The sequence below is a fragment of the Syzygium oleosum genome, unplaced genomic scaffold (assembly GCF_021117445.2).
Source record: "Syzygium oleosum isolate NSW1041296 unplaced genomic scaffold, Sole_v2.1 Sole_v2.46, whole genome shotgun sequence".
NCBI classification, from domain to species: domain Eukaryota; kingdom Viridiplantae; phylum Streptophyta; class Magnoliopsida; order Myrtales; family Myrtaceae; genus Syzygium; species Syzygium oleosum.
In genome coordinates this window covers 1,043,427-1,069,889 of record NW_026607530.1, presented here as the reverse complement: position 1 = coordinate 1,069,889, position 26,463 = coordinate 1,043,427, and the positions used below count along the sequence as shown (strand labels likewise).

Below are 26,463 nucleotides of genomic sequence, written 5' to 3'. Positions count from 1 at the left end.
TGTATAGACAACACATCGTTTCCAGCGGCAAGCCATGTAAATATTTTGATACTTGTGCATGCTTAATTAGTTTTGATCAGTACTTCATTTTCGCTTGTTCAAAGGTTACCCATGCCTACTTTCTACATAGTTTGTGTGCATAACGGGGAAGCAAAAGACAAACAACCAAGGATCGGGAAACATAGCATTATCAGCCACCAGAACCGGCCGATAAGACATGTCGAAGAGGACAAACTTGTGTACATGAAATGAAACTTGACCGATGTCTCATGTATGTCATTGCACAGAGTCCATAACGAAGGTTGATAGAGAAACTTACGTAAGAGTTTGGCTTTAGGGTTTGCGGGCAATTTGAGGGGTTAATGTATTTTTGAACTATTTTTTAAGAGAGGGTATTCTAATAAGATGTAAGTTTTAGGATTTGAGATGCAAAGTCGTAATAAAAATACATTATGCAAAACGGAAGAGAGCAATAAAGGATGGTTTTGGGTAGTGCCTCATGATTATTCTGCAGCAAGTTTGGCTATCGTCCAAATCGATTGTAATTTGTAACATAAGCTGGGGTGGCTAAACTGTTATCATTAGCAACCAAGCGATGGAAAGGATAGCGTCAAGTAAAAATCGCTTGATCGTGATCGGAATTGTTGGTTCCTGGACGTTAATTGTAATAGATTCGTCAGGTTAGAGGTAGAGGTGGCAGAATGGATTATGACCCATTTCGACACAAATAATTAATTTGGTCCCAGTGGTGATTGTATCAAACTTTTAGTTATATTTGACCCAAATTGTCTTCCTTAGTCTTATTGTTGGATGTGAGTGCTTTCTTTAAGTGGCTTTTCCTAAGCATATATGGCATTAGACAAGAGTTTATCAAAGAAGGAATTGAAAATAAAGTAGCATCGACAGTTTCCAAGGATATTTGACACCAGAGAAATATGCGTTCTTGATGCATTTTTTCACACTCATATAAAATATAATGGTTGTTCAGGTAAAAACAAAACAAATGACCTTTTAACATTCGATTCCTCCATTCGACTCGAGTGACTCCTAAAACTCATTCCACTCCTTCATTTCCTTTTAAATTAAGGGTGAGCCTGTTTGAGTGAAAAAAAATTTAACCGAATGTATTCTAGGCTTTTACGCATTTGATTTGCTGAAAATAATCAGTTAATAGAAAATCATTTACGGTCAAATAAAATATGGATGCTTGAACTTAAGAAAATGAATTCCCTAACTTGAAAAGGAAAAAATATTTTCTTGAAAAATGATTTCCTGGAAAGCATTTTCTTTTATCATGAAATTTTTCCCAAACAAACATATCTTAAGATTAATTGATAAATCGTGCCCATGCAAAAGAAAGTACGCATTTAGTTTTGGATTATCGAAGATGGCGAATATTGAAGGCACCGATTTATCAATCGATGTGGCTATCAAGAAGATAATAACGAAAGACAGAACAAAGAGAGAAGAATCCGAAGATGTCTATCAAAATCACGAGCAAATTTTTGGAGATATTAAAGTCAAGAAATTGAAAGCTTTTGTAATATAAAGGTCTTTTCATTTACCACTTCCTTTAGTGTATTATTTTCTCATGAAGTATAATGCTTTATACAGTGAAAATCATCTCAATAATGGTACGTTTGAAATCAGGAACCAAATGCACATTAACTTTTTGTCCTAGCCTTCTACCCCTTTTTAATCCCATGATGTTGATGAGTAAAGAGTAGTTTAGTTTGACTTTTCCATGGTCAAATAGCTAACCTGACCAACCTATAACAGTAAAAACAGTGGCATTGCACTATTCTTCGTCACCCAATAAGATATTTAATAAACTTTAAAGGCCCCACTTTCCTTTCTCCCTGACAACCAAATCTATTATCCTCCTCTCCTCCAACCAAAATGAAAACAATGTCCAACTCCATCGACTCATCACCACCTCCATGATCAAATCCTTCCCCACCACCCCTCCTCTTCCCCGCCCCCACCCGCCTCTCCACCTCACCCGCCGCTCCTTCCTCCTCTCCACCGCCACCACCGCCACCGCCACCTCCCTCTCCCTCCCGGCCGCCTCCCTCCCCCTTCCCCCGCCACCGCCCGACACCACCATCACCGACCGCGTGTTCATGGACTTCTCCATCTGCCCCAACTACTTCCGCCCCGACCGCGCCATCTCCGATGACCTCGCCTCCCTCTGCGCCGACTCCGTCCCCCTCGGCCGCCTCGTCCTCGGCCTCTACGGCCACCTCGTCCCCCTCACCGTCGCCAACTTCAAGTCCATGTGCACCGCCCCCAGCAGCTCCTACCGCAACACCCTCGTCAACAAGATCCTCCCCGGCCAGTACTTCCTCGCCGGCCGGCAGGGCCGGCGGGACAAGGGCGAGGTGAGGCCACCGCTGTCGGAGCTGGCGCGCAACACCGAGACGGTGGACTCGCGGGCCTTCCTCCTCCGGCACTCGAGGGCCGGGTTGGTCTCGCTGAGCTTGTCGGAGAACGACGACGACGACAATATCAAGATGGACCCCGAGTACAGGAACGTGGAGTTCTTGATCACCACAGGGCCTGGTCCGTGTCCCCAATTGGATAGCAAGAACATTGTGTTTGGCACAGTGCTTGAAGGTGAGTGAGTCCATGTGGTGATTGTTATGTGATATGCAATGATATTTTCTTGATTGTTCATGTTTGGTATATGAATGCTAGAGTTCGATTTTGTGGCGTGTGAATGGATTCCAATCTATGAGAAATGCTGAAACTGTTACTTAAAGCGTAGAATATGTACTTCCCAAGAATGTTAAGAGTCTCACCATATGTTATGAGCATTTGCATTTAGCTGAACAATGTCGCCGCCAGATTGGACATTACCAATACATTCTTGATCTGACATAACATGAGTAGATCACATTCTTTATGCTGATCTGGGCATTTGCATTATCAATCCTTGAGATTCTTGTGAATTGTTCATGTTGCTGCTATTGATGCTGGTCTTGTTCACCAAGTAGAAGTCACTCTCTTCTGTCATTGCATTGCAATTTTTCATTCTCAGTACAGTTGGATCCCTTGATTATAATCTTCACACTGTCACACAGTGAACTTGCTTTCTGGGTCATTTAAACAAGTGCCCTAGATGTCATCTGTTTTTCAAATCCTGATACTGAAAGTACTTGTCTTTGGGTAATCATCCTCTAGTATACAACTATTATCCAATCAAAGTGGCATTCTCAAATTCATTACGAACACTTGATTCGACATGGCATGAGTCTCCGACATAGAAGTCGTTCAACAGTAGAGTTGCTATTCCCCAAGATATAATCTGTGAATTCAGCGAAATTGAACTCCGAAAATTGCAGCGATGTTGACATTTTATTCATAGACAACCTTTGGGGGCTGAGTATATATTTTCCTGTCCGATCTTTCATTTTCTCTATGGCACTCGCAGTCTTATCAACTGCAAAATGCAGACAATTCAAATCGCATGGTTTATTAAACTGATCAATTACTTCAAAAAGAAAAAGGTCATCATGGTTCAAAGTAATTCTTTTAATTCTTGAAGACAATTGTCCAGAATTTGTTTGAACGAAATTTTGACTCCTTCCTTGCATTTTACATGCTTACTGTTATATGACAGAACACTTAGAATGTTCCTCTGTATGTTATCCTTCTCTCATGTTGTTCACATCTTGGTTACGTTTGAGTTCCAGGCTTGGATGTCGTAACAGCAATCGCTTCCATTCCTACATACAAACCTGCCGAAAGAATTCGCCAACTCAACGCTTTGGCCGAGTTTTTTGGCGATGATAGAGCGCAAAATGCTCGCGCAATGTGGAATAAGCCTCTCAAGACTGTTTACATCAGTGATTGCGGAGAGCTCAAAGTGGCGAAGCCTACCCTGACTCCTACTTTACCTTAATTCCATCAGCATATTGAATCGGGTTATGTTCGTTGTACATTCCGTATGCTGTTCGACTCAATGTGAAACTCAGCATTTTCGCCAAAATTTTGTACTCGGAGAAGAGTGGCAGTGACAAAAAACAAAAGGGATTCTTGTCACTTGTATTATCACTTGTATTACCTCGTGATATGCAAAAGAAATTGCGTTAAAGAGCTCGCGGCGCAACCATGGGAGTTAAGGCACTTATGTTATGATGAAATAGGATTTGTTAAGAAGATGTTGATCATCGAAGTAATGCCCACTGCAACATACAAAATGAATATCTTACATGCTTCAGTAAACAAAATGATGCACAGTGATCACATGCATTTCATGTTTCCAAAATAGATTTTAATCCCAGTCTCAGTCTTGCTAGGCCTCGATTCTGCTACAGAGTTTGACAAGCACAGAAATCAAGCAAATGTTTTCAATGCGAGAGAAATTTATCGCATGGCAAGCAACCGATGGGAACTTCCGTTGCCGGTACTATAGCCGAAGAAAGAACTGATATGCAGCATGTGAAGTGATTGCTACTTGTAGCATCAGTCAGTAGGGAGCTTCAAGTTTCACTGTATTTGATCAGCATATGCTGAGAGCCGCCAGAGCATGAGTCTGTAGCTGGTCGACCATGTTTCGACCAGCCCAACGTGTAAGCAACCGTCAAACTATGAAAATTACCATCATCAGATGATTCTTATAAATTGATTCAAAAAGTGGTTGATCGATGCATTAATTGGGTCGATACCGTTCCTCCAAAGAATTAAATCTTTCGAGAGTATGTCGTCTATAGTCGAAGGAGAGAGAGGTGGGGCAAGGGCCGATAAAGAGATTCGATGAAGATGTTGATGCTTGAATCATTTTTGCTTAAGAAAATGAAGCTCTTCACCCTCAATTTAAGCTCCAATCATGCTCCTTATACAGATTGTAATTGGCTTTAGTTCGTGAAAAAGATTTGCACATGTACGTAGCTAAAAGTTCATAAATTGAAGCAGCATCCAAGTTGCTGTCAAAGTTACAGAGAAAAGTTCTGTCCTCCTCTTTGAACTGCGTTCTTTGTTGTTCAGTATCTATCTCAATCGAGCATGTTCCTCTTTATTTGTTGATGTGCAACTCCACCTTCGGTGAAGGCCCGGGAACCATGAAAGACCGACAATCGAGCAATGCCATTGATCGTCATACATAATTATATTCGACTTCATCAAGGGTTGCTCTTCTCCGCAGAGTCAATCTTGAGGCGAAGCTCCTTAAGGGGAACTGTTCATCGACCCGTCGTCAAAGTTCAACTCGTAGCTCATTGGGTCGTACCTGAAATCGGCCAATGACTTCCTCCAGCGGGCAGCGGCTGTGCCTCCCGAAGCGCGACATGAGATAATGCTTGCACTTGTCCTTGATTTCAGGAACTTGGAGCGCGCGGCGCATTGGCTTCTGCTGCATAGTATAAGCCTATGGCACCGACATGGATGGTGGCGGCATTGGTGGTGGAGGATGCAACAGATGAGGGAATTTGTCGGTTCCAGTCCTGTCAACGGTGTTCAGATGGTGAGTCACTGATGAAGAAGGTGAGAAAGAGAGTTTGTAGAAGGGTGGCAACAGAAAATGAGTAAATATGATGCCGAGTTTCCTTCTTTTATGCAAAATCTGGGAGATTCAAATCTGATTTTTCTTGGACTCTTTCTCCCTCAAACTGCGATCGGTAGCTTTTAATTTATAAACGAAAAGATTGGCAAAAACTGTCACAAATTAAAGAATTGCTAACTAGCCGTTCTCTCGGGAAAGTTAGCCGTTGCCACACGGCAAAAAAAATTGCGAAACACATATTATCTTTTAAAGAATATGCCAAAATGATGCAATATTTTCATGTCGACCCCTGTGGTTATATAAACCGTATTTTTCCGTTCGAGTATTCAAGCAAAGCCGCATGAATCGAGTGAGGTGTATGCACCATTGAACTGAGGTACTACATAGGTACACGGGCTGTACATTCGAATTATGCTAATCATCCAATGATGAGCGTGTAAAAAATTTGTTACACTGACAGTGGATCTAATAATTATCCAATATTAAGATACGTGTTATTACCTTCCCCCCAATAGAGAGAGAACAGAGTCTGACACAACTCCTATATACTAAATGATCTTCAGGGACCAACAACATTGTACCTCGTGACGTGCATTCGGTTTAACATCGCATTAGACTGTAAAAACTCTCAATCACTTTGTTTATCCATGTGCGCTTGTACAAAAGTTTCCCTAATTACAGTCATGAAATCGGTATTTGCTCCACTGGATTAGCTACGGAAGGCAACTGATCAAAGATCCAATGAGTTGGATCAGGCGCCGCTAAAGTTGGAGGATGGTACTGCGTTTATTAAAGCATTTGACCACACATGGCCATTTACTTTCCTCAATTTGCTTACAATCACTCGTATAGACACATCTACATCATCTCATCTGCTGCCCATTAATAGTTATAGTACTTTTCCTCTCTCATTCACCAAGACTACAATGCAAACGCCTCTCTCATCGGTCACTAACTTACTCGTACCTTAATTTCTCATGCCATCAACAACTTATTATATAAAAGATACATTAAGTCATATCAATCACCATTCAAGCCTTACAGCATTTGATTTTCCTTGTATCTAAATTATTTGGGAAACAGATTGCTCAATTTTGTTTCTTTTGCTATACGACCGACATTCATCATAACCCATGTACACATTGTCCTATACTCACCCTACAAAACATAACAGCATTTGATTTTCCTCCCTGCTGATGAATACAGAGAAGTGAAAATGAATTGCTTAACTTCATAATCATGGAATACTGGAGATTCTCCTTCTACTTGCAAAGATCACAGATCATTCATTTTGGTTAAGATAAGTAAATCCGCAGTCACCCAAGAAAAATGATAAAAATCTGGTCCTACTACCACCATCCTAACATTCAGTAACAGAAAATGCCCAGCAATAAGCTTGATCAACGAGAGAGATAGCTCATGAATTCAAAATCTCTCTTACTTTAAGATAAAATCCCAACCCAAATGTATTTCGAACACAAGGATTTACTCTTGTCGACTAAAATTTCACTTGCAACCAAGACACATCATCTCTACATCAAGAACAGGAGACCGTCTGGAGTCTGGATGGTTGTTTACCTCCGAACAGGTGGAACAACCCCTCTACCCGGTGGTGCTCCTCTGCCAGCAGCTTGAGCCTGTAATATGATTAGGATCACTCATATGCCCATGCAATAAGTATATCTGAGATTGCAAGTAGAGGAGAGGACACAAAACCCAATACACTAACCATCTGCAGTACTTCCCTCATGCAGTGAACCTTTTAGACAAGGTCATCATGCAGATATGCATTCCATTCAAGACATCACAGCGGTATATGACATCATTCATCAACATAGACACCAAATAACCGCATCTACTCGTATTATGACTATCCTTCCAAATCCAAAGGCCCCCCAAGAAGAAGAAGAAGAAGAACAAGAACAAGAACAAAAACAAGAATTGGAGGTGCAAAGAAGTCTAGCACTTACTCTAGCTCGCATTGCAACAGCTCTTCCCCTGCCAACTCCCAGTGCTGAGCTTTTACCCTACAAGAATTAAGAGGCAATTTGTAAGGGAGAAGGAAACGTCTATTTATTTGACTGAATCTGCTACTTGTCAACTAAAGTGGAACCTTGATCCTGGACTCCAGGCGCTTGAACATTGGAGCGTTCTTCAGCATGTCTGGTATTACCATGAACCTATGAAAATCATGACATTGATACATAGGATGTCAGCATCTATGAAAAACATTCCTAGCAACCTAAAGCTAGAATCGGATGAATTAAGCAATTACCTGACTTTACTCCCTCGAATAAATACATGCTCAAGCTGTGAGACTTTTCCATCCTGTAGGAGAACAAGGAAGAAAAGCTTACAAACATCCTGAAAGATATATTTCTGATTCTGCAGGAATACTCAAGTGATGGACAAACACGTATATCACCATCCCACGCATCAAGAATTTAGTTAAGAATTAAAAAAGGGATAGTTCTAAAGAAGCTGAATATACCAGACCACCCTTTAGCTGCCTGGGTTGAGGGGTGTGCCCATGAGGTAGTCGAAAGTCTCTACAGGGCCTAAGGTTGTGATGCCATTAGACATATTTCAAGGCTTGAATAACTATAGTATACTGAGTATCTACAGCCGTAAAAACAATCTCCAGCCTTTTATCTGTTCAAAAGGGTCAAACAACGCACCTCAGTTCTAAAGAGCGCCATTTTAATTCAATTGAGGGGAAAGCAACAGCTGATCAAGATATGCTCATGCCGAAAGTACTTGATAAGGCTAACTGCTAAAATTACTATTATAACCAAGGTACTACGGCTGCTTGGCATGGGTTTGAAAGGCCAAAGTTTTCAGTACTCATTATCACCCTGCTTATTTTGTACTAGTGCTCGCTGAATCCTATCATTGATGGACCAACTAAATCAACAACATAAAGTACTCTGTGAGTATGAACAACCATTAAGTCACGATTGAAAAGGCCAACTAAGACCCATCGGACCTCCAGTCAAATACAGAACAGACAGCTGGATAAGCTAATTCCTGGAGCAGAATTTTCCAGTCTTGGGAGTTTCATATGGAAAACGTGGGCTACCATGAGAAGGGAACTATTCCTCCTAGGATTATGTCTCTTTAAGTTCTCTTTTCCGGTCAAACTTGCAATTTCTACATTAAATAAGACGGTTATATTATGGCTCAAAAGTATTACCTATCTCTGTCTCTGTAAGTATCATAAAGTAGATTTAAAATAGTTTCAACCTAAACTTATGCTGTTAAATTCTATGAGAGCCCAACTCTGTTTTTATGATGATATCAACCTGACATTTAATATTTCAAACACTTTGTAAATCCAAATTCAGATATTTCTCATCTGATGAGTCCTAAATAGATTGGGTGTTCAAACATTATTCTTTTATGATCAAACTTATTTTACTTTAGTTTCTTCCAAATACAACCCATGTACTCTTGTTCTAGTCATAAGTAAGCATAACTAAAGATAAATATCAAGTAGTGCATGTATCATTATAACCAAGTTTGGTTCAAAGCCTAGTGAAGCCTACCTGGATGAATAAAAACCTAGAGCACTCCCACCAATGTGAAATACGATACTACTATAACTCTACCAAAACTTCGTGGTTATTCAATTTGATTCGTTCGATTGGATTTTTCTGAACTTTCCAAGTAACTTTTCCGTGTGTTATAGCCAACATAAAGAAATTTCCATGCATTTACAATGTACTTTACATTGCAAATGGGTAAAATATATCAACTCGCATCAATTTTAAATTTAGTCGGCATCATGTTCGAGCAACTTTTGCTCGTGACATATCAAGAATTGCCATCCCAAGTGTAAACCAAAGTAGATTTGTGTCTAGTCATATTTCAATGTATACAATACATCATTACTCATTGGCCATAAACTAATCTAACTTTTCTATTCGTTTGCTTGGAAAGTCATTTAATTATACAATACATCAAACTGTCGCGTGACGTCAGATTGTGTTACTCTATTGAGCCCAAAACTATCAGATCAACATGATATGCTCACAAGTCCCAAGCAGTTGAATCACTCTTTTCTAAACATCTAAAAGCACTGCCCACGGAAAATTTTAGTTGCCAGGTGCCACTCATAGCATTGTTGATACACAGGCACGCAACAGGAGAAAAGATCAGCAAATTGTGAAACACAATATGAGGCTCTGCCCTCGAAAAGTTCGGTTTTTTTTTAATTTACAATACCAGGGCCTTCTTAAAAAGGAAAAGAGTGGTAAAGAAAAATGACTTTTGACTCCCAACCAAGAGAGTTCAGACCCGGGCATGCATCGGAAACACGAATGGAACTCAACCGACCTTATCTAGGCTAAGCGCCGCAAGAGTTCAGTAAATGAAAGAACAACTCTAGTAACCAATAACAGGTGCAGGGAGGCAGACAAGAAGGATCACCAATCAACAAACCATTCTCTCAGCTTTAGATAACGTTCTGTAAATACTTTAATCCAATATGAGGACCATTATCACCCTCATTCGCCAAACATAAGACCACCTCGTTAAAAAGAAACTAAGGTAGCTTTCAAAAGAATACGGAATGCGCACATCGAATGAATCAATTTGGCCAGGTCAAGCTCTCTGGCTTCATTTTCTGCTACACAAACCCAAGTACTCTTCTTCTTTTTTTTTCCAAACAATCGCAACAGCGCAATCAGCAAAACGAGCGGCGGCGACGACGAGTAAGCTACCTTCCACAGCAGACGAACCAACAAAATCTAGGCTTTTTTCAAAAAAAAAGAAGAAGAAAAGAGCAGCCGGACTGATCTAGCAATGTATCGCGACGCGCGAAAGCGGCTCTGATAGGCAAGAAATGATAGGGGAGGGGAGGGGGGGAGGGGGAGGTAACCTTGGCGGTGTAGGTGATGTTCTCGAGCTGGCAATTCCAGTTGTCCTCGCACTCGAGCATGCTCCCCCGGTAGAGCTCCCCGCTCTTGAGCTCCACCGTGACGATGTGGCCCGATGCCTCGTGCAGCAGCTTCACCGGGATCCCCAAGCTCCTGCTCATGGCTCCTGTCTCTCTCTCTCTCGCTCAAAAACCCTAACACAGCAAGAAGACAAAGAAGACGAAGAAGCAGCAGCAGCAGCTCGTGACTGAACCCTAAGCTTCGTGTAAAGGTGATTAATTTGAATTGGAGGTCATCATTGGACGGGTCGGAGCCCCGAGCCCGAGCCCAAGCCCGAGCCCGCTCATTTTCTCTCGGGCTTTGGTGGGCTTTTATAATCTATAAATATTCATCAAAGAGAAAATGACACACGAATGATCCATGAACTTTAGCCCAGTATGCAGTATCGCCCCCGAATTTTTAATTTGTTCGATGTGTTCCTTCAAATTTAGCCGAATGTGCAATTTAAATTAGTATACGACCGTTTTCTCTTGGGTTTTGGTGGGCTTAAATAGACATGGCCACGGTTCGGAACCGGCCGGTTCCGGGCCGGTTCAGAATCGGCCGAAAAAATAAATAAATAAAAAAGCAGCAAGTCTTGCACGTCTGTAGCCGGCCCAACTGCAGTTTTTTTTTTTCCTCTGCAGGCCCTACTGCAGTTTTTTTTTTTTTGGAATCGGGCCCGGAACCGGGCCCGTAGGCCACGGGCCGGTTAACAGGCCTGTCCCGGGTTTGACCCGGGTTGGTTCCAGGCCGAAATCGGCCCGTGGCCATGTCTAGGCTTAAATAATATAGGAAAAATGACACAAACAATCCCTGAATTTTTGTCCAATGTGTAATTTAGTCCCTAAACTTTTAATTTGTTCAATGTAGTCCCTAAACTTTAGCTTAATGTTCAATTTGGTCCCCGAACTTTTAATATGTTCAATGTAGACTTTTAGTACGTGTTCAATTTAGTCCCTAAACTACATCAAATATTCAATGTAGTCCTTCTATTAATTCAAGTTTAGGGATTACATTAAACATTTTCATATAGTTCAGGAACTAAACTGAATATGTACTTAAAGTCCAGGGACCACATTGAACAGATTAAAAGTTCAGGGATCAAATTGAATATTAGGCTAAAGTTCATGGACTACATTGAACAAATTAAAAGTTCAAGGACAAAATTGCACATTAGGCCAAAGTTCAGGAACTATTTGTGTCATTATCCTAATAATCTATAAATAATCACAGAATAAGTAGAGAAACAAATTGGAAGTACAAGAGAAGTATTGTTTGAGATATATACCACCCAAGATAAAAACACTTGATTTTTATTATTAATTTGATTATATATATCCGGATGTTATTGGATAACATGTTGAATGTTTGTTTTAGATACAAATTTTTGTGGCATTTCATCGAATTAATAATGAATAGACATATCATCTGTTGATCTCTTGACTACATACCATTACCAATACCTTCTTTTATTTTATTTATTTTATTTTTTGGGGTTGATTAGAGTATAGATAAGCATATAATTCATAAATTTTTTGCAATATTTTTTTCGAAACAAACGTTCGGTGAAATCATGCTCATATCTTTTTTTAGCTGCCATCACATTTACATAGATGTTTTCGCACTTTCAGGCAATGACCGTATATACCCCTTTTTATACCGTACCTTATTATTTCTATCTCGTATTTTAATTATAGGGGTTGATTTTTTCACATTACGTTTTGGCATTAAGGGTCGTCTTCGGACATGATGGCCCGGACAAGAAATGCTAGATATACTAAAGTTTTCCTACTAAATGAAGTGTCGGGTATTTGATTGGACATTGATCATTCAATACATGGGCACCACTTGCTTCAATACCCATTAAAAAAGGGACACATCATTTAATATGAGAGTTTTAGTAAAATTTCTTAATATGTCTAGCATTGCCCATGTTTGAGCATAGCCCAAATTATGGTGATCGATTCTAGGGTGGGCTAGTTCCTACCCTGAAATTAGAAATCGAGAACTAGCCCACCGGGATCTGGACCCGGCTGTATCTCCCTGACCTTTTTTTTCCTTTTTATTGCAAGACCATAAATGTTGTTGCATAGTCTCAACTACTGCACGAGTAATATTAATAGAACAAGCTTGTAATAAGCTCAGCATATTGATAATCTTCACGAACAAAACTATAACGATCATCAAAAACCAAGTCCAAGAGGTGTTGAGCCGCGAGGGAGGTGTGAGCACTGCGTGACTGAGACCGAGAGAAGTGAAAATGGGAGGAGTGAGCAACGAGCGTGTTAACTAAGTCTGAGCGAAAAGAAAATGGAAATTAGGATTTTGGAAATTTGGAATAATAAGAATTAAAAAAAATTGGTTCGGTCCGATCCGGGTAGGTAGGCCCACGCTGGGAATTGGACATTGGATTGATTTTCACTAGTTCCAAATTTGAGGAACCTAGAACTGCTCGATTTGATCCAGTTCCCAATTCGATCCAATTCTTTTGCTCACCCCTAGCCTAAATAAAGTTCAAATATAATTATCCCTTCTAAGAGGTGGGAAAAGGTCGGATTGGATTTCTCCTATTCGAAAAAAAAAATTGAAATTTTCTTTAAAAGTAGAAGACTAAGAGGAGAGTGAACCATGGAAGGGTTGATGAACTGAGCACCGGTCGTCAATCCCATGCAACATTTGTGCAAGGACGACATTGAACCAAATTCAAAAAATTCAGAGATTAAATTAATTAAAAACAAAATTTAGAAATTACACTAAACACCGAGCAAAAGTTCATGAATTACCCATGGCATTACCCATATTTGTTATGTTAGCTTCTGGGGAAGCTATTAAAGCTAATTCAATTGCGCTTGCAACATATGATAAGGTAATAATCTCGACTAATAGGAAATAAATCGGGAAGGTCCAACTTCGACAGTTAATGAGTCCATTAATTGTATTTAAAGAAACCCGTTATAGTTTTAAAACTATAATTGATTTGACATGTCAAAGAGAATAAGTAAGTACAAGAATTACGTCAGATGCTAGTAACATCGATTGACAGCACTTCCAGTCCTCATCGGATTAACTTTTGCTTTCTTGAAATTAACTAACTTTGTTGGTTATCATTCCATAATCCAATGTGATTCTTTTCGTTCCAAAGTCTCAATTTATTAAAGATAAGAAATATTCAAGTTTGGAAAATACGGAGCTTTTAAGAAATCGCGATTTCAAATTCGATGTATTTCGGAATTCACAATTTGGTCATTTGCTTAATATGGTTCATCATGATTTACCACGAACTCGTAATGAATATTGTCAAAGTCTGGTTTTAATTTCACTATAACGTACGGCGAAATGAGTGTTTTCAAAATTCAAATATCACGTTAGACAAAAGGCGTGTCACATAGATACAGTGATCGACCGGTCACAAGATGTTAATCTCGTGGTAAGGATTGCGGGAGAGGGGAGGGGGAGAGAGGGAGAGAGAGAGAGAGACCGATAGGCAAAGCCACGTGGCCGGACCTAGCAGGTGGTGCGCCGGCTGCGTGGTCAGGCCGGGCTTTGGTGGCGGTGGTGGACCGACGACTGTCGGAAGTTGCGCTCGTGGTTTCTTGTGACCTGCCGCGAAACTTCCCCTCCTTCTCCCTTCTCTTTCTCTTTCTCTTCCGCTCTCTTGTTCACTATACAACAATGACAGAGCATCCGAAAGGAAAATGATTGAATCCTCCTGTCGGCCACTTGCCCCCAACATCTTCTTGCTCCTTTGACAGATTTGTGCGTGAGAGGCGCCCTCCCAATGTCTTGATTGCTACTTGCAACCTCCCCATCTTCTCTGTTGAAAGATCTTTGGTCTTTCTTTGGGTTCTGTTCCTCCTCTGTTTCCTTCCTTAGATCTGAGGAATTCCCGTGTGAGCCTGCACCCTTTTGGGGGACGCGTGCGATTCTTTCTTTCACCACCCGGCTTCTTTTTCTTTGGTTTTCTTGTCCTACTTTCTTGATTTCTTGCGAGCAGAGCCCAAAAGAAACAAGAAATCAGGGAAGCAGTTGGTTGAAAAATGGCTGGAATGCTTCCTGGAGTTGAATGTGCCCGGAGGAGGAGGCTCCACCAGAGCGGAGGGGCTTGGTCAGATCCGCCGCCCACGGCGGCTTACGGCTCGGTCAGGCGGTGTTCTCTGTCCTTGCATTCAAGAAGCCACGAGCCTCACCATCACAGCTCAAGCTCCTATTTTGTAATGACCCCTTTTGAGAGTGTTCTGTTTTGTCTCCTGTCCTCGTGTTTGCTTCAGTGACTCTGATTCATTGGGCTGTTGCGTGAAAATTCAGCAGAGGGGCGTGATGAACCGCGGCTGCGAAGATGAGAAGCTTGGAGGAGTGGCGAGAGAGGCCAAGGAGAGGCTCGATGAGAAGCTCAGGACACAGAGGATCAAATCAGAGTGCAGAAGGTGAGAAATGTGGATTATCCTCCATCCTATGCACGCCCGCACATTTGCTTCTTTGAGTTTTAGCGAACTGAAAAGCCCGAATCGGTTTGGTTCTGTTGTGGGTTTCTTGATGGATTTTGGTCACGTAAAAATGTAAAAGAACTTCAGGTTTTGGACAGACACACCTCGGCAAAATTGAAGTTTTCTAGTAATTCTCGAAGTTCCATGTTCATGGTAGTTAGCCTAACTATGAGGAACAACTTCCCATTTCTTGAATCAGCTTTCATCGCCATATTTTTGGGCAGCTCCTCAAATGTTCTATTCAATTATCCTTGTTCAGTTTCTAATCCTATGGTCGTTGTGTCTGGCGTGTGGGAATTGCCAGATCAAATGCAGATGGTAGAAGGACCAGAGAACAGGAGGGAGATACTCAGTTGAGAAGAGAGGTGGTCCCTGGGAATGGACTGAAGAAGGGTGGTGGGACAAAGAGGTTCAGCTGGGGCAAGCTGAGCTGGAAGGCCACGGACCAGGAGGAGTGCGCCGTCTGCCTGGACTCGTTCAGGGCCGGCGAGACCCTGATACACCTACCGTGCACTCACCGGTTCCACTCCAGGTGCTTGGTCCCTTGGCTTGAGAGCCACTCTCAATGCCCCTGTTGCAGAATGGCTGTCTCTTCATGACACCATTGAAGCGACCCCCCAGAAGAGGGGGCCGCGAGAGATATGATAGATGTGTGTTCTTACTTTGCTGGATACAATTGCTGCGTGTGCTCAGAAAAGCATTGCTGAATCTGTTTACCGAATGATATTGGCATGTAATCATGGGTGAACTTTATGATGGATTTGTTTGCAGAGTGGCACAAAGCTCAGATGATGTTGTACATACTTCACAAAAGTAGAATAAACTAGAATTGCGCGTGATATCAGTTTTGTCACTACACAAGGATAATAAAAGCCGCCCGCCTCCCGCCCGCCACCATCTTTCGCCGCTGCATCGCCGTCGGATCCCCACTTTCTCTGCCGTCGTCACTACCACCATCATCTCCACCCACTTTTCTACTGTCGCCCCCTAACGTCTATTTGCATCGGAGGGTGGCAGAGGCGACGGCGGCGGGTTGGCGGTAAAGGCGATGTGGGGTTGGTTAATTTATACTAATTGCTGGATTAAGTTTATCACATCACAATAATCAATGATGGAGATGATAACTTTGATAACGTGGGCAATCTAGCCAACATGGTCTAAATCAAAATGCATGTATTTTGGCACTCAGAAATTTACAACCGCGCAAAAAACCATTGAGGTGCACCCGTGAGTTTAGATAGCAGGGAGCCATTGTATGTTCACGAACACTTGAGTTTGTAGTGAGAAGAAATCTCCTACCTTGACGCATGAAAACTTTAACTTAATGTACAAGATACCATTCGTGATGACCAATTCATCAAAATGTTTTCTGCGCATCTGCCCAGTCAACGCGTTTTTCCATAAACAAAACAAGAGAATGGAGAGCACGTCTAATCTACATCTTATCTCGAAGGTAAGGAAGAGTGCGCGATTGTCAATTACATAATGGATGGGGTCACTCGTTTCTGATACCTTCTGCACGATAATGAGTTTCTCGTGTATTCTCCCCCTTTCATTGAGGAATCTTTTCCCTCGTACGATGTTTTGTTCCCGCAGAGAAAAGATTCCTCGTCTTTTGTTGCCCTCTCGCTAAGGAATCGAGGAAAAGTCGAGAATGGAGCGAGTTTGTGGCGTTGTCGATGCATCGTGCTGACCGGGTCTCGCAGAAAGCAATCGTTTTCTGGACCCTGCTAATCGTGTTCGTATTCAACATCCAGTACGTTCCAAAAAGTTTAAGGAAAAATTATCGAAAAAGCTTTAAATCTATTGCATATGTTTTTTAATTCGGTTATAAACATTTTAATTGTGCCGATTGAGTCCTAAACTTTTTGACAATTTGCCAATTTATTCCTTTCAACCAATTTTGGCAGGAAATTAATGACGTGGACACGTCCGACGCTGACATGGATAATTTTTATAATAAAAAAAATCAAAATTTTTAATTATTTTTTAATTTAAGTTAATTTTCTTTCTTTTCTTTTTCCTCCTTCCCCACTAATCGCCGAGCCTCTGCGATGGCTAGCGATTGACCATAGACAAGGATCAACCTCGTCAGGATCTAGCGAGCTCGAGCCCCCGGCGAGGTCGACCCTCGCCCGAGGCTTAATCTTACAAATGGAGAGCAAGAGCATGACGAGCGGCTCAAATTCGTTTCGACGAGCCCTAAATTTTCCCTCCAACCCTAATTTTCCCAGCCAATTGAGCGAGTGAGAGAGGATGACAAACCTTGAGTGAGTGACCGAGTGAGAGCGATAGAGATGGCATGCGAGCGAGCGAGCGACCGACGGCAACGGCGACGGTGACCGAACGATAGCGAGAGGGAGAGAGGACAAAACGCAAGCATCACAGCGCGACAAAATTTAGAGAAGCTGGTGCAACGTCGTTTTTTGGCTTGGGCTTCGTGTGATATTGTTTTAAAGCTAGCCAGTCACGTCCTTTTGTGCAACATCGTTTAGGAGGTCCACGTGAACTTGTTTTTAATATAAAAATGCTAAGTCAAATTAAACTTCTTATTTTTTGTCAGAATTTCTTGCCAGAGACACTTAACCGATCATTTTTTCTCTGATTTATCACTTAATGAGCCGGCGAAAACTTTCGACACTAAAGTGTGCGCCGTACGAAACTTTTGACATTTTTAATATCGTTATAGCATTCGAAAAACGTAAAGCAGGCCAAATTCACTCACTACATTAACAGCAGGCTCCTGTACTTGTTCTCGCCCGAAGAAGTTAAGAGTTTTGGCTTGATTCGATTACAGAGGTCAAATTGAATGACTAGCTTTGGTTTGCCTAATCCCTAAGCGATAAGGGCGTTTGTCAATCACGCCACTTTTGTAGCCTATTACGCTCGGTAACGTTTTATATACAGTATTTTGGTGGATCCTCCATCAACGACTAACGGGGACACGGTGTTGAACTTAAAAGGAACGGTCGTTCGCTCGATAAGAGCTAGGTAACTCGTGTAGGATTGCGATCGACCATATAAAACGAAAATCGCGGTCTTATGTATATGGCTAAAGTTTGTAGAAGCGCTACGTATAGATGTCAAGTGAATCTTCGAATAATTAGTCTACCCTAATCGATTTGTTTACCCAAGGAAGGAATGATTATGCATGGGAGATGGTTGCACCTATTATAATACACCCTCATGTCTAGTCTCTGCCCAAATAAAGAATTGGACGTAATGAGCGCGAACGATTTCCTTCTTCTCTATAATATCATATTCCATCAAATCCGCAATGACGACAAAACCTCAAAGGTTTCCTACACTCAGTTCATCGGATATCGCTGTCGGATTACTAAGGCGCTTACTAAGTGCGGGTTCGATTTCGGGCCCCCCTATCTTCTAGACCTAAATGGAGAGAGGACCACCAAGGACTAAGCTTTCTATCACAAGATAAAGATGTTGCCTTAGATGGGTCTTTCCGATAACATGGAAGAGCCCCCCAAGAAAAGAAAATCTCAACAAGAGCAAAGCACTAAGCAGCAGAATGATTAGAAGAGAACGTCGTTGTCCTTCCCTAAACCCACATCACTACCATGGTGGCGCTTCTTTCTGCGAGCCCCAATTATTGGAGAAAAGCAGGTTTTGTGCACCAAGATCTCGAGCCAATCGCCTTCTAACTCGTCCTCTCATAATTGAAGTCTTTGAGGTTTGAAATCATAGCTACGTTCCACCTTGCACTCTCCACCGTTCCTAGCTAACCCGGCGATAACTTCAGACAGTGAAATCGCACTTTGTCTTTACGTTTCTTTCGCCTTTATCGCCATCTTTTTCCATCACCCAAGTGTGGATGGGACAGAGGGAAAACTCTCGTCTTGTCAGTTTATTTGTAACGTCGCCATACATCACGCTAACTTTGATCAAAGCTAGAGTACAAGAGTCATCATTTGGCTTTCCTTACCTTTCACGTTCCACCATGGCGATGCCAGGGTTACCAATGACACCACAGCACTGACTCGGAAACGAGCGCGCGATACGCATCTCCCGGCCAAGATCCAAATCCAGCACGACACGAGCACGGCTAACCTGAAATTGATATGACTATACTTGACGGTCTGACTCATTTTCATGGCTTGATATCATGAAGCAATACATCCCCTACATTAGGTCCAATGCTCCAGGAACATCTAACAGCTATCCATTGTATCAAGGTCAAATCTTGACATCCCGAAAAACATTGAAAATCTGCGCGAGCAACTGTGATTTATTTTTGTGTGTAAAATCCACGGACAGCGCAATCACTTCTAGCAATGTGTAACTCTAAGATACCATTTACTTGATACATCATAACCATGTTAACATGCCTAAATAAAAAAGAAACACTCTTCACCCTCTTCGTAAACACCCAATTTTGACCAACCTAGGAACAGACCCGGGAAACGCCATTTTCCGCAAAATCATAAGACATCATCAGCATTTGCAAGAAGAAATGGTATTTAGTCGAGTCACATTGGCCTACATGTTCAGGCACAAAGCAGACAGTGCCCAAACTGGTGTGGCTGCATTCGCATCATAATACTCATGTTCAGACCCAATCTCCAAAGCAGCAAGGGCATTGCCTTGTAAACCTGACAACAGTTTAAAAATCTTCCACCGGCACCAAAGAAAAATTTACTGCTTCCTTTTTTTTTTTTTTTCACATGAAATGACTCAATCAATTCACAGTTTTTTTTTTTGTTTTTGGGCAATTCACAGTAGTTTTCAGGCCAAAGGGGGAAAGAAAATCTGAAATCCAAGTAGAATTATTCAGAAAAGAGGAATAAGCTCCTCCCAAGTTCAAGCTTCTTACCTGGAATGCTATCAGCATGCACAGCATAACCCTCAAATATTTTGTAAGATATTAGGAACTTGCTTCAAGTCAGTATATCCATGCATCCAGTGCCATAGCACCTAGAAGTCAGGTAATTTCCTTGAAGCAACATTAATTCATTTGCCAACTTTACAGACGACGCCCCACCAAAATGACAATTCCACTTACGATGGATTTGCTTCAACAGACATCAAAAGTCGTCTGTAAAGTTGGCAAATGAATTAATGTTAATCTAGTATTTACATTGTTACTCTGAGCTCATGTAAGTCTTGAAGCAACATTAATTCATTTGCCAACTTTACAGACGACGCCTCACCAAAATGACAATTCCACTTACGATGGATTTGCTTCAACAGACATCAAAAGTCTTTGGGGTCAGGTGATGTTTGACTTACATGAGCTCAGAGTAACAATGTAAATAATAGATTAACACCAACTACAGAATTGCTTCATCATCAGCAAAACTGCATCGCAACGAAACCATGATACTTGCATAATTTGATCTTTCCATCTATTTGCTAAATATAGATTTCAGATATATAAAAGTAAGATATAGATGATTTTATAAGCTGTAAAGACATTTTATGAGTAGATGGTGATCCCTATTTACATTCATGTGTATGTAGAAAGATCATTAAAGGGAAGATATTTCAGCATTGGACATAGGACATTCACTGAAACCTTCGCGAACATCACCTCGACAAAGTGGGCATATTCTGGAGAGAACCAAAAAGAAAACAAGAAAAAGACAGAATTAGATGAATCGAAATCGTGACAAAGATATGGTTGATGAAACAACAATTCTCCATTTCATCTATAGAAAAATAATCCAGAGAGTTAATCGATAAAGGAGAGAACATCTGAAAAAAATAATGGTAGCACAATACCCGTGTATCTCTTTTAGCCATTTATCAACACATGCCACATGATACTCATGGTGGCATGGAAGAACCCTGATCTTGTCTCCTTCCTCATACTCAGCCAAGCAAATATAGCACCTATCAGCATACAAATTTCAATTAATAGTATTCCACACCAAGTATATTCAAAAGTACGGGTTGGATCCACGGAATGTGTATTCTAGCTAACATCTGCATCCTCTATTCAATTTCATGACCTCTTAATGCCTAAATGCTATTGTGACCGAGGAAGCAATTTCTCTCATGAGGGTCTTGTAAACTATTCCCCATGGAACATTTGTTAACCATACTCAAAAAGGAAATATTTTGATTTCTAATACACTGATCACACACAACATAAGCCAGACATCATTGCATTGGAAATAGCAAACTGTTCTTAATTTGATACTTAACAAGCTCCCCAGGACACCCATTAACAAAATCTCTCGTATAAATATCGATTATATTAAACGAAACCAGCTGATTCTCTATGTCTCCCTCTCTCTCTCTCTCTCTGAAAAGCTTTTTGTGTGATTTCTCTTTGTTCCTCTGATCCACAGATGCTTTCAAGTGTCCAGCATGCTAGTATATGTGCGTAAAATGCAATTTAATGGTTAAACTAATGGAGAAAGCAAAATTATTTGCTAATGAGTAACTGCAGTTTTTCAAACACGGTACACAAATTATGATCATGCTTATAGTATGGGATGCAAAGAGTAATTTTCCCATGACCCACACTTTCTCATTGCAGATGCACAGATTTTTGCAAATCCTTTCAGCTGTTGCACTTTGGCTGTTTGCTAGACAACTTTCCACAGAAAACTTCCGTGCCTAATTATACGGTATTTTCTCTTTTTGAGTTTGTCCAACATGTGGTGTTGAGTGCAATTGTCTAGGGGGAAATGAGAGAATTGTGCCCTCCCTGCTAGAGCAAGTCAGAGGATGCTGACACCTCACCACATGCGGCCTTGGCGCCCCAACTCTGGTACAGGGATCTGGCTAACAATTGCGATTTGCTCTTTTTGAGTTTGTCCAACATGTGGTGTTGAGCGCAATTGTCTAGGGGGAAATGAGAGGATTGTGCCCTCCCTGCTAGAGCAAGTCAGAGGATGCTGACACCTCACCACATGAGGCCTTGGCGCCCCAACTCTGGTACAGGGATCTGGCTAACAATTGCAACCCTCCCTCCCTCCGTCCCATAAAAACCCTGAGGGCAATTTACTCCACAAAAATGCAACACTAACTTATCTCACTATTAACTTACTGCTTTTGTCACATGGATTAGCTAATTACTCTGGGCTACCCATAATCAGCATGAAAGTGCACATATCAACATAAGCAGACAAAAATGTGAAACATATAGCAGACTTAGTTGACAGTAACATACCCTGAGGGCAATTTACTCCACAAAAATGCAACACCAACTCATCTCACTATTAACTTGACTGTTTTTGTCACATTGACTAGCTAATTACTCTGGGCTACCCATAATCAGCATGAAAGTGCACATATCAATATAAGCAGACAAATATGTGAAACATATAGCAGACTTAGTTGACAGTAACATACTGTTCAGCATTCTCTCCTTCCTCAGCATTGGTGATTCTTTTGTAATTTTTGAGTGGAAAAGAGTCAACAACTGATTCTGGGGCTGGCGGTGAGGTCGCTGACAAGGAAAGGGGTATTGGTTGGCGATGAATTTCGTCCAATACCTGTAAGCCAGGAATATAAGTGAGATATTAAACTAGAATCAAATCTTCAAAACATTTGCAAAGACTACCCAGCTGGAGAAAACATTGACCAAGACTAGAGTCACCAATCATACCATTGTGCAACAATAAGCAAAAATGTTAATTTACAACTCTCAAAAAAAAAGAAAAAAGACATAACATCTTGACTACAATGTACACAGTTCGAACAGAATAATCACATCCAAATCCACAAAGTAGAAGAGCAAAAGGGAAACGGTAATACTTTTGTTCAGCAAACTAGGCAGAACTACTGTTTCCCATAGTCACATTGTAAAGTAACTTCGGTGCTCTAATTGTACCATCCAGTGTGAAGAAACCATCAACATAAACAAGTGCTGCCCAATGAAGAGAAAATAAAGTACATCAAGCTGTATAAGCAGGTGCTTTTCTAAATGATCAATGGATGCATGCATCACAACTTTCAACATTTAGCATCATAAGGCCATCTGAATAAACAATTTGACTGAACTGGTGCTATTGAAAGAGCCAAATAAGCAGTTCAAAGAACTATTACAGGTAGAATAAGACATAGCTATCAGACAAACGCAACCACGTGGAATTATAGTGCAAACGAAAAGATATCACCAGGTTGAATACTAGTGAGCATTATATCTTTGCCTGATCTGCTATCAATTTCTATGATCAATCTTCTGTTATTATTTGTTGCAGTCTGTAGACCTTCCTATCACGAACAGTTAGGATAAAATACCAAACCACATTTTCCCCACGAAACAGTGAGTAAAATGCTAAACAAGAAGTACAGAAAATTAAACTGAAGCAAAAACAAAAGTAATTTTGCTGTAAATCTAGTACAGAATAGAGCACATAGAAGTGAAATAAAGGAAAACTGATTTGACATAGAACCTCGAATAAAGCTTCTGCAAGCATGACTATGCGTGATATGCTTGAATGAGTACTGGACTCAGACACAGAAAATGAATCACATGAGCACATTCCATCAGGGTGGAGCCCTGAAGGGCAGAAAGCAGTTCGCCCACCATTCTCACTGAGGCCATAACGAAGTCTGTCCCAGATCTGCAAATAGTTGACAAAAAGATGAGGACACTTACCCTTATGAGTTCAAGCAACTTATTTACGAAGAAAAAAGATACTGCATCATAACACAAAAAGCCCACGGGGCTGCAATTATTAAACTTAAGAAGCAGCAAAACAATCAGCAGAGTTACCAAAGAAACCTCATACAATGGACTTATGAAAGGTAAATGATGCTCATCTACCAATGCACAAAGCCAGAAGCTCAATCCTACTTACGTTATACAATACTCAAGGTTCTTGAAAATAATGGACAAAAGCATGACACAACACTCACAAAAAATGTGAATCAATTACCTCAGATCTTGGGCGACGACGTCGATGATGTGACCTGTGAATTCTACCCGCAAGATATCGTGAATCACCCTCAAAGAAATGATCGGACAAATCACCTCTAAAACCACCCATCCATCTTTCATGAAATCCAAGATAATCAGGATCATCTCGTGACAATGCAATACTAGAAGAATCACTGCGCCCTACAGAACTGTCTCTTGAAAAAACATCCCAAAATAATCTTCTGCTACTCCTTCTGGTGTCCCAATCACCTGTATCATTCCTACTGTCAGACAATGCACTGGAGGATATATTCACAATACCAACATGAATTATGCCTTCAGTTTCTTGGCCTTGTTCTCCAGCAGACAGAAGGAATTCAAAGGCTGAAGGTGTCATTTGCATATGAGACTCATCTCCTTGTGAGTTGAAAGCCCAGGGAAAATCAGAAGTGGGCGACACGGAGTCATGAGTATGGGCATCTGCAAGTTCGCTCGCTTGATTCTCAGTAGCCTCGGTGTGGCGATGCTCATCTTGGAGTCTTTCATGAGATGACCCACTAGCATGTGTAACCTCAGGTAGGATCTCTGATACACCCTCCATCACTGGATTATTAATATCACCGACTGCATCCTTGTTAGATGGTACACTTACAGAGACCATGTCTGAAGATTGTTGTTCCATAAATGAAGTACTAGAGGCAGTACTAGTTTTGTCACTACTAAAATCGTCAGCGCTAGATCCACTTACCCGACAAGAAGGAATAATTTCCTTGCTTTCAAACAGGCAATTATCCTCACTTTTTGGTCCAACACCTAGTCCTTCTACTTCATCCAATGTTTCTTCACTTGTGGGCATGGCTCTGGGTCCAGTAGCAGAGTGCAGTGGTTGTATTTCTCCAACGGAGACCGTGTACCCTTCATTGGGTTCCTGAAACTTGGTAACACTGGAATCGCAAAGTTCTGCAGAATTAACCAAACATTCATTTGGATAATCTTCCATCTACAAGGAAAGAGCACACGAATCAGTTGCTCCCTAGATTCCATCAAGGCATCAAGACAAGCTTGAGAACCCATATGCAGTATAACATAGTTCCGTGACCATTACAAAACATACTACCAAATACTGTCACTTGTAAAGTTAAGTAAGAAAAGCTTCTTATCATGAACGCCATGCTAGATCTTCTGCTTGGTGACTTACATATTTACCAGCATTCCCTGCTATAATATGGGTTGAGATTGCTGCAACTAGTCATCTGAGTCATGACATGACACTTAGACTTCAGCAGACATCTAACTAAACAATAGGTTCTCATATCTCAAACACCAACGAGACCCAACACCATAGTAAAGCGCCCCAACTCTCCAAACCAGTGCACACCCTCCAAACCAATGATTGATCCTCATGCTCTTTTCTTTAACAAATGGATAGCAAGTAAAATAACACAACCACCCGAATAAGAGCAAGGCAAACTCACATGAGCATCACATGTGGCTGTTTGGCCTTATCCCATTTTGCTCAGTATGTGGTGGAAACAGAACTTAAGGAAGATGCTACTGTTGCAAGCACTAAAAAGCTGGAGCTTTAAGATATGAACGCTTGCCCGATAATTACATTGAATGTAAACTTCTATCATACTCGAGTTGATTAGCCCCATGCGAGTTTCTTGTTTGACTTAATTCTCTTAACGTCTCCTCCATGCACAAGTCTATCTCCATCATTCATCAAGTTAGCAAGGGAGGAGGAGTACCGATAGGTTCCACTTGGCCTATTATTTGTAGCTTAAAGAGAATGAATTATACTACTTGTGTGGCCTAACAGTTCAGACATTTAGGTAGATCCTTTCGACACAGTTATGAGCTTAGCAGAGCTCGAATCCGTGCATATGGAACATCAGCTTCTTTTTTCCCCTCTTCGTAAGAGACGTAAAAAAGGCTCCTTTTAGGTTTCTCTCGATGCTCAAATCTGCATCTACCGGTCAATTTCTTACTTGCAAAGCCGCGCAACCGATACGATACTATCCAGCCCAAAATCGACAAAACGAAAATCGAACCGGGTAACCTAATTTCTCGGAAAGCAAAGAAACGGGTTTTCAGAGCTCAACGATCCGACCGATTTCATCGTTCAACCTCAAGCAATCCCAAAATCGCGCGATTCGGAAACTCGAACACAGAACCGATCATCAGCGAAGAGAAACGACGGACAAAACAAGCGACCAGCGACAGCTAAAAAGGAGGGGGGGAAGGCCGATCGCGATTACCTCCACGGGAGCGTGGGAAGGGGAGCAGCCACAGACGAGGGACGAGAGCTTCCTCCGCCCGGCGCGGCGGCCGACCTGCGGCTGCTGCTGCGGCGGCGGCGACGACGGCGAGGGGCCGGACCTCGCCCGGCTGCTGCTCGCACCCATTTCCGCTTCGCCTAGAGAGAGAGAGAGCGAGCAAGAGAGAGAGAGAGAGATAGAGAGAGGGAAGACCTGGTCTTCTTCGTCGTCTTCGTTGTATATAGACGAGAGAAATGAGGGACCTTGTTGACTTTAGGACAACTTTTCTTTTCGTCTTCGGACATATAAACTACGAGTCGTTGGGAGGACTCGGTTCCATTGCTTTCGTCATCTTTAAGGAAAGAATTATTAAATGCCCTTAAAATACGAAATTAAAAAAGCGTCTCGAAATTTGGTATCAGATCTGAGGGTCCTGATGGCTCGCCTATCGGCCATTTTGTAGACT

The 26,463-nt window shown here is 41.5% G+C and overlaps 4 protein-coding genes across 5 annotated transcripts; 2 read left to right on the top strand and 2 right to left on the bottom strand.

Annotated features, from left to right (window-relative positions):
• The first annotated feature begins 1,925 nt into the window (after positions 1-1,925).
• LOC115687360 (peptidyl-prolyl cis-trans isomerase CYP28, chloroplastic) lies at positions 1,926-3,991 on the top strand. Its single transcript, XM_030612886.2, has 2 exons — positions 1,926-2,616; positions 3,696-3,991. The coding sequence occupies exons 1-2, from the start codon at positions 1,941-1,943 to the stop codon at positions 3,902-3,904; spliced, it is 885 nt and encodes a 294-aa protein (XP_030468746.2). The 5' UTR covers positions 1,926-1,940; the 3' UTR covers positions 3,905-3,991.
• A 2,925-nt stretch (positions 3,992-6,916) lies between these two features.
• LOC115687362 (small nuclear ribonucleoprotein SmD3b-like) lies at positions 6,917-10,627 on the bottom strand. Its single transcript, XM_030612889.2, has 5 exons — positions 10,383-10,627; positions 7,779-7,831; positions 7,617-7,683; positions 7,474-7,530; positions 6,917-7,140 (listed from the first exon to the last, which is right to left on the bottom strand). Exons 1-5 carry the CDS (start codon positions 10,539-10,541, stop codon positions 7,078-7,080), a joined length of 399 nt encoding a protein of 132 aa, XP_030468749.1. The 5' UTR covers positions 10,542-10,627; the 3' UTR covers positions 6,917-7,077.
• A 3,427-nt stretch (positions 10,628-14,054) lies between these two features.
• LOC115687361 (probable E3 ubiquitin-protein ligase RHY1A) lies at positions 14,055-15,745 on the top strand. Of its 2 annotated transcripts, none has more exons than XM_030612888.2 (3): positions 14,055-14,633; positions 14,731-14,846; positions 15,211-15,745. In XM_030612888.2, exons 1-3 carry the CDS (start codon positions 14,460-14,462, stop codon positions 15,503-15,505), a joined length of 585 nt encoding a protein of 194 aa, XP_030468748.1. In that variant the 5' UTR covers positions 14,055-14,459; the 3' UTR covers positions 15,506-15,745. The 2 variants fall into 2 exon arrangements, with proteins under 2 accessions (XP_030468748.1, XP_030468747.1); XM_030612887.2 differs by having other exon boundaries at positions 14,728-14,846.
• Positions 15,746-20,272: 4,527 nt separating this feature from the next.
• On the bottom strand, positions 20,273-26,198 carry LOC115687379 (uncharacterized). Its single transcript, XM_030612908.2, has 6 exons — positions 25,998-26,198; positions 23,759-24,739; positions 23,273-23,443; positions 22,227-22,369; positions 20,646-20,756; positions 20,273-20,474 (listed from the first exon to the last, which is right to left on the bottom strand). The coding sequence occupies exons 1-6, from the start codon at positions 26,142-26,144 to the stop codon at positions 20,393-20,395; spliced, it is 1,635 nt and encodes a 544-aa protein (XP_030468768.2). The 5' UTR covers positions 26,145-26,198; the 3' UTR covers positions 20,273-20,392.
• Positions 26,199-26,463: the final 265 nt, after the last annotated feature.